Source organism: Pleurotus ostreatus (assembly GCF_014466165.1).
Source record: "Pleurotus ostreatus strain PC9 chromosome Unknown scaffold_2, whole genome shotgun sequence".
Classification (NCBI taxonomy): Eukaryota; Fungi; Basidiomycota; class Agaricomycetes; order Agaricales; family Pleurotaceae; genus Pleurotus; species Pleurotus ostreatus.
In genome coordinates this window covers 1,174,461-1,188,570 of record NW_023503157.1, presented here as the reverse complement: position 1 = coordinate 1,188,570, position 14,110 = coordinate 1,174,461, and the positions used below count along the sequence as shown (strand labels likewise).

The window sequence follows — 14,110 nt, the reverse complement described above, 5'->3', positions numbered from 1 at the left end:
CTAAAATGTAGATCTATCTGTTTACAGTTGTTGATCGGCGCGTTCGTCGCGCAGCCCCTTAGACGCGCCCAACTCATATCACTTCGCGACGCGATGGCCGACAGCGAAGATGACTCTGGCCTTTTCTTTGCAGGCTCCGACGAGGAAACGATTGGTACGGAAGAAGAAGGCCCCTCCGTTCCAGCTTCTGAACCAACCTCCTCACCCTCACCAAGGGAAACACCATTATTTCTACCATCGGACAGTGAAGACGATGTCGATGTCAAAATGGCCAATGGTGCTAGTGCTGAGATGGCGTACGAAATTCAGGATGATGATGATGATATGGCACCTCCACCGACGCTTAAACCAAGGCCACAGAAAGTTCATCGGTCCCCTAGTATTCGCAGCGTGTCGCCACCAGTTCGCGAGGCAAAAGGCAAGGGAAAGGGGAGGCAATCACACAGTCCAGCTCGTCCAGCTAAAAAGAGGCGAATCTCACCCACACCAACGAATGAGACCGCACTCCAGTCTGCTGTCTATCTTGGCGAGTTCATGGCGAGAGGATGGAGTACCGTCAAAGGAAAGGAATACATCAAGATGAACGAGCCTGTCACTCTTGCGAGGGACATCCCAGAAACTACACAGCCGTCCAAGAGCTCTACTAAATCTACCGGCAAGGGTAAAAGCGGACGGAGCAAGCAACTCTCCCTTACAACAATGATGAAGCCCCAACCAAAGCCTCTGAATCCGAAGAAAGCTAGCACGGTCATTCACCTCAACAATGCTCGAGGCTTTGGTGAGCTTTAGCAACTTCAATGCGCTAATCCTTTTGTCCGACTCACACACCCGTATAGAGTTTGGCCGTTTAGGACAAGACGCCGCTCAATGGGTATGCAAACTGATTGATTTACGTGAGTAGTAACGGGTCCTGAATGACCGCACCCGCTTATGAATGCTAGGTATTGTTGAGTTCAAGGGAGTCATGATAGACTGTCCCGAAACATTGCATTCTGGTGCCGATCTTGTCATGTCCTTAACCGCGTACATGTTACCGACGGCTTTCAAATCACTTGCATCCTCTGATGACAAGGAGTCCAATCCTATGTTCGACCAAGGCCAGGAAACAGACCAAGAGCGGATGATGCGCGAACGCAAAACCTCGCTCCTTCGACTCTTTACTGAAGTCGGCTTGAAGCCGAAGAAGAAAGCTACACTGGCTAGCACACAGCCCAAAGGGAAACAAGCTAGCTCGGCATCTCCAACTAAGAAAAACATAAAGAAGGAAATAGTTGGTGACGGAGAGGAGATCGAGGTGGAAGATGGAGAGGACTTGAGTGAGAATGAGCTCAATGTGATCTACAAACGGTATGTTGACAGTCTTCCCAAAGGCCATTTCGTATTCATTGTTGTGCAGCGCACAGCAAAATGATCGCAATATGGGTGAGATGGAACCTGCGGATACTTTCACTCTCAAGCTTCGAGGATATCAAAAGCAAGCCTTATTGTACGCATCTGCACCCTGTCGATCTCTTCTATTCTGATTATGATATTCTAGCTGGATGTATTCGGCTGAAAAGGGTAACAGGGATGCTCGCAACCAAATGTCTATGCACCCTCTCTGGAGCGAGTTTGTCAATCTTTCTATAGTCTCATTCTTGCACTCAACTTGTCATAGATATGTATTCCCTCCAATTCCTGAGGTTGATGGCATCATAGACCTTACTGACGACCGACCATTCTATTTCAATGCCTACTCAGGAGAGCTCAGTCTCGAGCTCCCCAAAGTTGCTACTTGTCGAGGTGGAATACTTGCGTGAGTGAAATATGTTGTGTTCGATTCTTGCTTTGACGGATTGCCATCAGAGACGGTACGTTAGATGATCGCTCAGTAATTGATTTAACTCTACACATCCGTATTGATTATGCATGTAGAAAGTGAGTTATAGCTAAATTATGACTCTGGAAAAAGCTAATTGCAGTTGTATCTACTCATAGTGGGCCTTGGGAAGACCATCATGGTTTCAGCCTTGATACAAAGTAACTCGAAGCCAGAGTCCACCGATTCAGCGCAGGGTCCATCCAAGGGCCGACAATTACGCCTCGACAACGCCTTCAAGCCAGCACCTCGCAAGGGATCTTCGCATAAGGATGCTCATGCCACCCTTGTCGTGGCTCCTGCGTCTCTACTTGCTCAATGGGCAGAGGAAATACAGCGTTCCAGCACCCCAGGTTCAACGAAAGTGATTGTATGGCATGGTCAAAACCGACTGGACCTTGATGCTGCTTTGGAGGGGGACAGCGACGACGACGAGATTAAGGTCGTGGTTACTTCGTACGGAATACTGACCTCTGAATTTGCAAAACCGGACAAGAATGGACACAAAGCCCCCGTCTTCGAAAGTCAGATTCTTGTTTCTTTTGCCAAGATTGTCGGAACTGATGTCATAATCCGATAGTGACGTGGCTACGAGTGGTGCTTGATGAAGCACATCATTGCAAATCTCGAACAAGCCGTACGGCAAAAGCAGTCTACGCCCTCCGCTCCCATAATCGGTGGGCGGTGACTGGAACACCTATCGTAAACCGGTTGGAAGATCTATTCTCTCTCTTGTCAGTAAATCATCGGTCATTCAAACGAGGGCAGCTTGCTCACGTTGACACAGGAAATTTTTGGCTTACAAGCCTTGGTCGGAATTCTCTTACTTTCGCTCGTAAGTACTTCTGGACATAGTCTGGACAATCTATTTATCAAGAATAGGTTTATCACGCTACCATTCCTTGACCACGACTCAAAGGCCATAGAAATTGTTCAAGTCATTTTGGAAAGTATACTACTAAGGCGGCAGAAGGACTCAAAGGACAGCGATGGAAAGCCCATAGTCGACTTGCCCCCTAAAGAGGTCATTAATCAGAGTACGATATTCTATGTCTCACTGACTCTATTCACAGGTCAGGGTGGAGAAACTTGAATTTTCGCCCCTCGAGCATAAACTTTACAATTCCATATACGCCACTGTGAAGCTGAATTTTGACCAGCTCAGTGCCAAGGGGCTCATTACAAAGAACTATACCCATATATTGGCTATGCTTATGCGGTAAGGCCAATTTTATCATACAAGACTTCGTAAATGACAAGGCCGTAGCCTACGTCGTGCAGTCCTCCATCCCTCGTTGGTGTTGGGCAACACGGAAGAGATCACTGCAGACGGTGACGGTACCGTTGACAAGGAGGAATTAGTGCAGAAGCTCAACGAGGACGAAAGCAAGGCAAAGAATGCTTTTGCCGAGAAGGTACTCGCTGGTCTTGCAGATGAAGACGAAGCGGAGTGTCCGATATGTTTTGACGTGATGGATGTCCCAACAATTATCCCTGTTTGTATGCACAAATGGTATGCCTTTGTTATGCCTCCCTTTAGTTTCTGCTCAGCATTGCACAGCTGTAAAGATTGCATTGTTGGATTTCTGGATAGTTGCGAGGAGAAGGGGGAAGTACCACGCTGCCCTACTTGCTCTCGCGGCCCCGTCAAACAAGCCGACTTGATTGAGATTCTACGCACCAAAGCTCGGGATGGGTCAGAAGCACCAACTCGCGTGATCCTGCGACGGAACGATTTCAATTCGTCGACTAAATTGGACGCTCTAGTACAGGCTCTGAGTAAGTGAAAGCGCTTTCTTAGGATCCACGGAATTTATGCCATGTATAGGACGTTTGAGAGACCAAGACCCGCTGTTCCGAGCTGTGGTTTTCTCGCAGTTTACGAGTTTCTTAGATCTTATTCAAGTAGCCCTTCAAAGAGATGGCTTTGATCAGTACCGCTTTGACGGTACTATGGATGTGAAGAAACGGAGTACAATGATCTCGGAGTTCAAAGAACCCTCTCAGAGTCCGAAAGTGATGATCATAAGTCTCAAGGCCGGAGGCGTTGGGTTGAATGTAAGAGCTTTTCACTGATATGACTCAGTCATGCGCTCATGTTACGCGAAGCTCACCAATGCTAATCATGTCTTCATGGTGAGCAAGGAGTTCCCTTGCGTCGAATCGGACCGCTGAACAACTAATGGTAGATGGATTGCTGGTGGAACGCTGCTATCGAGCAACAAGCCATTGATCGAGTTCACCGCATTGGCCAAGAGAAGACTGTATACGTGACCCATTTCATTGTGAGCATCGTCGCCGCTTTTCCACCCGCTTTTCCACCCGCTTTCCACGCTGTTGACAATTACTCTACCGTTAGATCGCCAACACGATCGAAGGGCGTATTCAGAGGATCCAGCAGAGGAAGACTGCCATTGTCAACGAAGCCTTTCGAGGAGGAAGTAAGGATAAAGGAGGCGAAGCTGAAAGCGTGGAGAATCTGAAGATCATGTTCGGCGAATGATGCACACCGCTGTATCAAGGAGATTATATCACATGTACTCTCCATATGTTGTTGTTGAGATACAGTCCGACTCTAAATACACAACTGGTAATGTTGTCGACCATGGCCCATAGGCTATAGCTTCCGCACACTGGCCTTCTCTTTGTTATTAATTGTCCGCTTCTGGGCCTTGAACTCAGCAGCGAACTGCTCTTTTGTAGCCTTTTTGTCTGCTCGCCGCACTTGCTTTTCCGCTTTGACTGCGGCTTTTCTGGCCTTCTTCTCCTCGGGCGTTTCATCTTTCGGTCGAGTGACAGTGTAATGGACAGCTAGAGAGAAGTCAGTAACGTCTGACGTGCGTATTTGAGTGGAATCCATACGTGCTGTGTCTTTATCCTCGTCATCTTCGATCGGAGGCTGTTTGGCGGCTTTCCCTCTCAGGCGAGGTGGTAGTTCCTCTACCATTGGGAAACCGGTTCGAGGGTCCAGTCGTATCTTCACCACTGGGTTAGCGTCTCGTGCGCGAATTAGTCTTGGGTGATTCTCCAGATTAGAGTACGTCGCTGATAGAACCGTCAGCAGTGACAAAGTGACCAAAAAATTAGAGATATCTACACAGTATTGTCTCGCAGTCCCATCTATCTTGTTTTGTGTCTTCCTCTTTGCCAAAGGAAGCAAGTATTGCCTCCTCGTCTTCGTCGTCATCAGAATCACCTGTCTGTGTAATCCGCACTCTTTCATCCTGACCTAACGCCTGCCGTAATGTATTCAACTTCTCAGCACCAGTATCACCCTCGAGCTTTGGCTTAGCCTTTCGCCCTAGCACTTCGTAGTTGTCTAAGAAATCGTCCATCATCGCGTCGAAGTCCGTTCGGGAGGTAATGAGCTCGGGAGCCACAGAAGAATCTGATTCTGACTCGGATCCGTCGTCGTCGTCGTCGTTCTCGTTATACTCTTTGAGTACCATCTACAGCAACTTCGACTCAGCTGGCGGAGAGGTGGCTGGAGTTTACGCACCTGATCAAACATCTCATCGAGAGTCTGCAGGGTCTCCGTACGATACATGGAAGAACTACTCATGCTGTAACCCGATGCTTCGCTAGTGCCTTTCCGTCTTCGCTTACCCTTTCCACCAATGACTGAGAATTCCGGGAGCTTCCCAACTGTATCGCCATCATCTGACGCGGAGCCGGCGTCACTTCCAAAGGAAACTCGCTGCTGGTTCTCCTTTTTAAATTGAGCAAACCGCGCCTCCCATCCCTCATCACCTTCACCCTCTTGAGAATGCCCTTCTGCGGTTCCGTCAACCCCCTCCTCTTCAAATGAGAAATCAATCTCTTCGTCCTCAGCTCGTTCACCATCAGCCACCAGCTCTCCAAAGAAATCGTCCCCTAGTCCATCATCCACGAAAGCGTCATCGTCCAAGGCTTCCAACGTTTGACGAAGATGCGGGTCCATGTCCGGCTGGAAGCCCGAGATACTAAACGGAACAGCTTCCTCAGATTCGTAGTTTCGAGGCAATTCCGAAGTGGAAGGAAGTGATTCCTTCGGTAGATCTCGAAGTGCTATTGGAATCGAGGCGTTGTTTTTGTTTGATTTGCTGGACTTTACTTTGCTCGTCCGAGGAGCTTCGATGAGAATACTATCTACACCGTCTTCTTGGAGTCCGACAGGCCGTAGATGTTGCATATAATCGTATTGAGTATCATCGTAGTAGATCCCATATAACGACGCCTCGCCAACATGAGCTTCACTATCATGGGCCAGATCTGACTCCGCAAGAGTCGACTCTAAGTCTGCGCGAGACTTTCCCTACTAAACAATAAGCTACTGCGCTGTTGCAATGCCGAACTTCAGTGTGCACCTTTTTGATTACATTTTCTCGCTCTATGGGCTTAAGAACATGTTTACTGGCCTCTGCGTCGTGGTATAATGGATCCCTTTGAGATCTATGAACGAGCTGAAAGTGCCTGGCCCCGGGTTGGCGGAATATGGATTTTGGTGGCATGATCGATTGTGGTGGCACAAGTATAAGAGGCAAGAGTGCCACTGAATGCGATTGTGGCCGTGACTCGAACGCGTGACCTTTGCCGTGACCGAAGCGGTTACATAATCGCACACGGTTGTCTCCTCCCATGACTGTTCCCTCAGGTCTCTCGGCTTGCTCGTAGTCATCTTGTTTCGTTTTTCTCTCCAAGAGGCCGTTTGTACAGCAAGAACGCCGAAAAGGAACTCACGCTCTCTTCAACGACTCCCATTACCCATCTAGAAGGCACTCAGCACATCGCATCGCAATAATGGACACCAAAGTCCTATACAATCGCGAACATGTTCGGCGTGGTTTCACTATATACGTACCATCTTCTTGCTTTTGCGAGACCTGTAGTGGGCTTACACGTTTCCTGCGTCTCTACTAGTCACCAAAAAGTCGCGTTGGAAATCGATTTCTCCGGCAGCTTATGGGTATGCTCTCTAACCCTCAGGCGCAGCCGCAACTAGACATTCCACTGTAGGGTTACACGGAAATGACTCTCATACCGCACACCAGTGACTTGAGGACTCTGCATATTCATTGCAGGCAGTGCAGTAGGTGGCCGTCCCCTCAAGTGTCTTGAAATCATTACATTCCCTTCGCAGCCATACATTCAGTCACCGTGGCCTCACATCCAGCTGAATTCATCCATCAAGATCCTCTCGACAAAGTCAATGTTCCGGTAGACCAAGATGGCAAACAGGACTGCCACCAGCATCCTGACCTGAAGCGCAAACTCTACACTGCACTTCAAGAGAGCGACGAGGGTGAATTGTCGATAGCCATACCGAAGGAAGTGTCAGTGAGGCAATCTGGACGCCAACCAGCATCTAGTGCAATCTACAGTGAAGGTGAGTATGACTTGGCATGTCCATTGTCAGTATATTTGATGTTGGTAGCAGCTGCGACTCCTGAGCCCCAGACGCCGGGGGCCAGTCAAGTCAACGGGGCCATCACCGAATTCGCACCTATTACAGTCAATATTTCGTATAGCATACGCAAGCCGGTAGATGGGCTGGAATTCGTTCTTCCAACTGATTCGTACCCCTACGTACGTGTTCTGCATTTGTCCTGTTCGCACCACACTCATTTCCATTGTTGAAGCGTGTTCCTCATGCGTATACCACGCCCTCATCTCCCGACGCTGCTCGATGCTGGGTACCTTGCGTAGACAACCTATGGGAGAAGTGTACATGGGAGTTTGAATTCGTCGTTCCAAGGTATCTAGAAGAGCGCGAATCTAGGGATAGGGACGGTGATGAAGATGAGGTAGCGGATGCGATACCCACCCTAGTCATATGCAGTGGGGAACTTGTGGAACAGGTAAAGTATTTGTTTGACTTATGATGGTGTTTTATCTTAGACCATAACAGGTGGCACATCCCTATAACTCGAATAAGACCATTTTCCTGTTTTCGCTGGGGACACTCACATCCGTGCAGCAGATTGCTTTTGCCGCGGGACCATTCAATCTATTCACGATTCCAATAGAGGCGTCACCCGACGAATCGTCCGCTACTCAGTCTCAACCCCTAATGTACGCTTTCTGCTTGCCTGGTCACGAACATTTCCTTCCACCCTCCACTACCTTCCTGCGTTCTGCGATGTCCTTCTACACCACTGAATTCGGTTCCTATCCCTTCGGCTCTTACAAACTCGTATTCGTCGAGGAACTTCCAACGCAACGGTTCGATAGCGCAGCGTTCTCACTGGTCACAACAGACTTGTTGCATGGCAACGATGCGATTGAGCAGACGCTAGAGACGCGACATGCCCTCAGCCATGCCCTCGCTTGCCAGTGGGTTGGCGTTAATATTCAACCGAAGCTCTGGTCAGATCTTTGGCTTGTCAACGGCCTTGGTCTTTACATCACCGGTCTTTTCCTCCGCAAGCTCCTTGGAAACAACGAATATCGCTTCAGACTTAAGAAGGACATCGAACGAGTTCTACAGTGGGATACCGGCTCGATGCCACCTATTTGCCAGCCCCAGCAACAAGATCCCCCCGATGCTGGGATTCTTCCATTCATCAACCTCAAGGCGCCCCTTGTTTTGCATATTCTGGATCGACGGCTCGGCAAATCTGGTACATCCCTGGGACTCAGTCGCGTTTTACCCAAGATCTTCCTGTCTGCCATCAGCGGGGAGATGCCCAACAATCTCATTTCGACTCACGCCTTCCTTAGAACGTGCCGAAAGGTTAGCGGTGTGGACCCTCGTAGTTTCGCAGAACAGTGGATATATGGAAGTGGATGCCCTGCCTTCGGATTCTCTGCCTCATTCAATCGGAAGAAGATGGCGGTCGAAATCACTATGAGGCAAGAGGCCCCAGCTTTCAAGGCTCTCGAGCAGAATGAGGTAGCCCGCGCACTCTATAAACCTGTCGAGTTCTTCGAGGTAAGTCACACGCAATAGATCTATGCGGCGTAAACTTTATGATCGTGACAGGGTCAAATGACGATCCGAATACACGAGGCAGACGGAACCCCCTACGAGCACGTCCTGGATATTCGCTCACCGTTCAAACGCTACGAGGTCCCTTTCAACACTAAGTACAAGCGTATACGGCGGAATACCAAGCGTTACTTGGCTCGTCAAGCGGCGGCCCAAGCTGCTGCGGAGGGCGATGCAGAGGCTGTTGAAGCGATGGGCATGGTAGATTTTGGGTTCGGCTTGGATGTGTGGGAGAAAGAACAGGAGCGGGAGAATTGGAAGGTAGCTGACTGGACTGAAGAAGAGGAGAATGCAATGAGCGGTGCAACGTATGAATGGATTCGTATGGACGCCGACTTTGAGTGGATCGCGGCCATCAATTTTGACCAGCCCGATTTCATGTGGGTGTCGCAGCTACAGAGAGATAGAGATGTTGTTGCTCAACTGGAGGTGCGCCGTATTGTCCTCTTCCATCAATAAAATCTAGCGATTAACTTGCTACCAAAGGCTGTGTATGCTCTTGCGAAGCAACCCACTGCCATCGTGTCCAGTACCTTGACGAAGACGGTCCTTGTATCGAATTACTTCTTTCGAATACGTTGTGAGGCTGCATTGGGACTAGTCAGCGTGAGTGTTATTTTTCGATCTTCGTAGTTTATCGCGGATTTAACCCTTTCCAGTGTGCTATCCGGAAACTAGACTTCCTAGGTCTATTCCACCTCTTCAAGCTCTTCATGCGCTACTGCTACGAGCCCGACGACCCGAATCAGGATCTCTTCGCCCACACATATGTTCCCAAGCCAAATGACTTCTCAGAGATGCCCGAATACTTTGTCAGAAAGGTAAATCCTCATCTGCAGCCACTTGATAGGCTGCTGACTTCTGTAGGCCTTGATAAATGCCATATCGCGTATCCGATTCGAGAATGGCAAGGCTCCAGCGGTAGTGCGGCAGTTTTTGATCGACCAGCTACGATACAACGACAATACCAAGAATCCTGTGGGTCTTTGTCACACCCATCATTCCTTCCCTTGCTCATTGAAACTCCTCAGTACTCTGATGGTTTCTATATTTGTACTGTCATTTCCGCAGCCGCGTGTGCGTTAGTGTCTGCCGCTCCTCCTGAACGAGGAGAGCTTCTACCAGCTGAGGCACGGCAAGAACACAATTCGGAAGATATATCTCTAGTCCAGCAAACTTTGACTGAGATAGACCGGTACCGCAGCATGGATCGCCTCATTCCTTCTCCCCATAACATGGTCACTATAGCGGCGCTGGAGGTAATTGAGCTCCCGTCGTTGTGGATAGACAAATGCTCACAAATGGTAGTTTTATCTATTGCTTAGTGTGGCAAATCTCGTGCCTAACCCGTGGAGGATATTCTTCCCTCTAACTCGGTTTGTTCATTCTCCTTAGTTTATGTCAAGCGTCTGATTTCCTTTTCAGGGAGGGTAACTTTACGCAAGTCCGGATTGCAGCATTCGACGGGTTGTTCCTCACCAAATGGTATACGCCCGCTATCATGCGGTATATGCTTGCAGTCATGGCGAACGACCCGTCTCGAGTTATCCGTCGTCACGTTGCCCGAAATGCTTGTCACAGTCTGGCATTGCTGGTGCAGATGGGTGAAATGAAATCCGACTCGAAAGACCCTGAATCTTTACTCATCGAAGAGGATGGCTCCATACCGGAGAGGTCTAGGGATAACAAGAAGAGTGAGATGGATGCGCTGATCAAGACTCTGCGGAAGGATAGAGAAGTTGGGAAGAACGAAGTATTACGTGAATTCCTAATGCCTGTGGCTCTGTGAGTCTATGTTCCTCAGTGCCCTGTCTACTTACTCATGTTATCTCCTCAGCGCTCCTAACGCTGATCATGAAGTTCGATGGTGCATTCTGAAAATTGCGGATATGCTTATCCGTGGATTGCCTGAAGCAGCTCCCACCGTGAAGCTCACCCTTCCTCCGACGCCAGTAATCGAACACTCTCCGCAGCTACCGTTGGTCAAGGTCCCGCCGAAACCACGCCCCGTGAAGTCTGGTGCTACTCTCAAGAGTCCTCTCATCCCATTCATTGCTCCGCCGAAGCTCAAGCTCCCTCCTCCAACGCCGACAGATCTCTACGCCTCGTCTCCTGGTACGCCTCGTACTCCTCGATTCAATTCACCCGCGCGCAGTATAGCTCTTGCTCCTCCCCAACCCCCACCTCAACCTCCCAAGCTGAAGGCGCGTCCGCCGAAACCACGACCTGTTCGGCCAGAGAAAGCCTCAGCTGGTGGTGCTCCAAGGGCTAGCATGGATACTCTGGATCTAACCGCATGTCGGAACATGCTGAAGAAACTTCAAAGCAATAAACATGCCACTATCTTCTTGATGCCGGTTGATCCTGTTCGAGATCAGGCGCCAAGGTGATTGCCCGCGTTTCTCTTCCAATTAGCTAGTTCATGACCTTCATTCAAGTTACTTCGAAATCATCAAATCACCAATGGATCTCAGCACGATGGGTGCTAAACTTGGATCTAGTAAATACAAGGATCGGTTCGCATTCGAAGCTGATTTCAAGTTGATGATTTCAAATGCGAAGACATACAACTCCGTCGGTAGCTACGCGCACAATGAAGCAATAGCCTTCGAGATTTTCTTCGAGAAGCGTATGTATTTCATCTCAGTCTTTGACTGTGTCTAACGTCGTATGAAGAATGGACGCGGATGAACAAGACGCTGGAGTCGAAGGCTCCCCCGCCAAATCCAGTTAAGGCCCCAGAACCGCCAGTGAGACACATCCCCACTCCAGAGCCAGTTCTTGCTCCTCCTCCTCCCCCTCCCGAGCGCAAAGTTACTGAGGCACCTCGTCCTATCATCAAGTTGAAGGTCACTCCTCAGCAGAGCAAGCCAGTAGAGCCGTTGCCCGCCAAAGCACCGCCAAAACTGAAAGTACGGAAGCCCAAGGCATTGGAACCGCCCCCGCCGTACGTCGATGATGGTTCGCACGATATACTGCAAGAGGTTATTGCCATGGAACGGGAGAAAGATGAAGAGCGGCTTCAGCGCCAGCGCCTACAGCAGCTGGAGAAAGAACGGGAACGACTTTCAATGGAAGTTGTGTCTTCCTCCAAACGCAAGAAGGACATCCTGGATGAAGATGATATTGTCCGTTCGGCTACGCCTGCTAAACGGGAGAAGCCCTCCCCCGGTCCCTCCACTATAGTGCCTCATCCAAAGCCTGTGCCAACTGCCCATGTAATTTCAAAGGTCTCGATCCCTGCGAAGAAGAAGGCTACCGAGGCACCCCCTAAGCCACACCGTGCTGAGAGCTCGTCTAGCAAGGGTAAGGAGAAGGAGGTCGCACCTGCGCCAACTCCTGCGAAGCCCAAGAAACCTCCTGTCGTACAAGCCACACCAATCAACGACAAGAAATGTCGGGAGATACTGAAGACATTGAAGAAGCTTCCCGAGGCTGCCATCTTCCTTCGTCCTGTAGACCCCGTTCTGGATGGATGCCCGACGTGCGTGGTTTATCATCGCCCACTATGCTTTACTTACCTGCTTGCTAGTTACCTTCAAGAAATTGCACATCCAATGGACTTCGGTACAATGACGCAGAAGCTCAATGAATCGAAGTACACAACAATGGAAGATTTCCTCAAGGATGTCGAGCTTGTATTCAGTAACTGCCGGCAATTCAACCCCCCACTGACGTATCCCATCGACTGCGTGGAAGTCGTGGAAAAGGTGTTCAAGAAGGAATGGCAGAAGTCATTGGACCGCAAGCTACCATATACTACAAAGCGAGGTATACAAGCCGTCCTCAACACTCTTTCTAAAGACCCTTTGTACGTTTCCTTACCTCAGACATTGCTCCGTATACTAAGCTTTTCAAAAGATGCTGGGTTTTCCTCGAACCAGTCGATCCTGTTGCCCTTGGTATTCCTACCTATTTCGAGATCATTCCCCGTAAAGATGCTCGTGATATCCGAACGATAAGGGACAAGCTGGAAGCTGGGGATTACGACACGGCGGAAGCATTTGAAGCGGACGTGCACCTGATGTTTGCTAATGCTATCAAGTTCAACGGAGCCGAGTCGGAGGTCGGGGTCATTACTGCCAAGGCGCGTGCTAAATTCAAGGATTTGATGGATGGGTACAGGCAGGGGGCTTCGAAGAAGAGGAAAGAGGGAGACAAGACCAGCACTCAGCCTTCGAAGAAGGTCAAGATGATGTGATACGACGGATTGTATTTTAGGGACGATTACATATAACTTTGTATTATTTAATTCGCTGTCGACGTTGTGCTCCATTGCTCTTGCTCATGGGGATCTTTAGTGTTTTCTTTTCGGTAATGATGATCATAAGAGTGTCCTTTGTAAAATGTCTTAGTGTGCACCCTCGTATCGATGTTCCTGTCATCCATACCGACTGCCAATACTCTGGAGACAAATGTTTGACCAGTGGAAAGTACCCTCCATTCAAGCCGCCGTGAACCCCCTTTCTTTAGTGCGTGTTACCGACATGACTCGGCTGCTAGAAGCGCCTCCAGCATTACATCGTTACTACGACAGCGTTACAATGTGGAGATCGCATCCAGCAAAGCTGAGAAGAGGGCACATAAATAGCTGCTACCAGGTCTCAACCTGATTCCTCACAAGCCATTTCATCTCCTTTCAAGCCTTCGAGTCAAACGCGTTGCCCTACCACACTACATTCTTCATTTGTCGCCTCCATTCACCGACCCAACACTACCATCATGAAGTTCTCTACGATTGTTGTCGCTCTTTCTGTTCTCTTCGTCAGCAATGCTGCTGCACAAGCGCAATTCGAAGGCGCACCAATAGAACTCCCAGATAATGCGGCGACCTTGGGTGGCCCAGAGAAGTAGGTGCATCTATCAGTTACGAACGATCTGAAGTTAACATAAAAATTCAGTTTCCCCTCGCAGCCTACGGAGTTCATCCCAGCCGGAAACACCGTCCCTGGCCCTACGGCAGTGAACGGCTTCCCAGCCCAGGGCGCACCTCCAACAGTCCAAACACCAGCTGCATTCCCTGGGCAAGTGGGCAGCGCCCCCGGCCCTGCGGCCGGATTCCAGACATTCGCAGTTTCAGCACCTAGCTCGACTTCGACAACAAGGCCACTGAGCGCAGCCTTCTCGGCGTCGGCAACTACACCTCACGTCGGCAATGCCGTGCCTTCAGCTACGCAGCACAACGGTGCCCAGTCTGGTGTCACTTGGCACCACGGCCTGATGCTAGTCACTATCAGCGCTGTAGCATTGATGCTCTAGAAAAAGCTGCTTCCTGCACTGGTGCA

At 49.7% G+C, this 14,110-nt stretch overlaps 4 protein-coding genes across 4 annotated transcripts; 3 read left to right on the top strand and 1 right to left on the bottom strand.

Moving 5' to 3' along the window:
• Positions 1–93: 93 nt before the first annotated feature.
• On the top strand, positions 94–4,361 carry RAD5 (DNA helicase rad5; the record flags this gene model as incomplete). Its single annotated transcript, XM_036772769.1, has 18 exons — positions 94–778; positions 837–893; positions 942–1,347; positions 1,397–1,486; positions 1,538–1,609; positions 1,658–1,795; positions 1,846–1,910; positions 1,978–2,382; positions 2,439–2,592; positions 2,646–2,693; positions 2,741–2,882; positions 2,932–3,077; positions 3,126–3,371; positions 3,420–3,637; positions 3,687–3,916; positions 3,968–3,994; positions 4,048–4,143; positions 4,218–4,361. The coding sequence occupies 18 exons, from the start codon at positions 94–96 to the stop codon at positions 4,359–4,361; spliced, it is 3,369 nt and encodes a 1,122-aa protein (XP_036634242.1).
• Positions 4,362–4,475: 114 nt separating this feature from the next.
• Positions 4,476–6,348, bottom strand: PC9H_003175 (uncharacterized protein; the record flags this gene model as incomplete). The annotated part of the gene is made up of 5 exons (XM_036772768.1): positions 4,476–4,669; positions 4,721–4,903; positions 4,956–5,307; positions 5,358–6,152; positions 6,205–6,348. The coding sequence occupies 5 exons, from the start codon at positions 6,346–6,348 to the stop codon at positions 4,476–4,478; spliced, it is 1,668 nt and encodes a 555-aa protein (XP_036634241.1).
• A 320-nt stretch (positions 6,349–6,668) lies between these two features.
• Positions 6,669–13,026, top strand: PC9H_003174 (uncharacterized protein; the record flags this gene model as incomplete). Its single annotated transcript, XM_036772767.1, has 18 exons — positions 6,669–6,803; positions 6,854–6,926; positions 6,978–7,223; positions 7,275–7,423; positions 7,477–7,695; positions 7,746–8,768; positions 8,820–9,254; positions 9,312–9,431; positions 9,485–9,646; positions 9,693–9,803; positions 9,857–10,084; positions 10,134–10,201; positions 10,251–10,610; positions 10,663–11,211; positions 11,264–11,454; positions 11,502–12,309; positions 12,358–12,636; positions 12,687–13,026. The coding sequence occupies 18 exons, from the start codon at positions 6,669–6,671 to the stop codon at positions 13,024–13,026; spliced, it is 5,496 nt and encodes a 1,831-aa protein (XP_036634240.1).
• Positions 13,027–13,547: 521 nt separating this feature from the next.
• On the top strand, positions 13,548–14,084 carry PC9H_003173 (uncharacterized protein; the record flags this gene model as incomplete). Its single annotated transcript, XM_036772766.1, has 2 exons — positions 13,548–13,675; positions 13,727–14,084. 2 exons carry the CDS (start codon positions 13,548–13,550, stop codon positions 14,082–14,084), a joined length of 486 nt encoding a protein of 161 aa, XP_036634239.1.
• Positions 14,085–14,110: the final 26 nt, after the last annotated feature.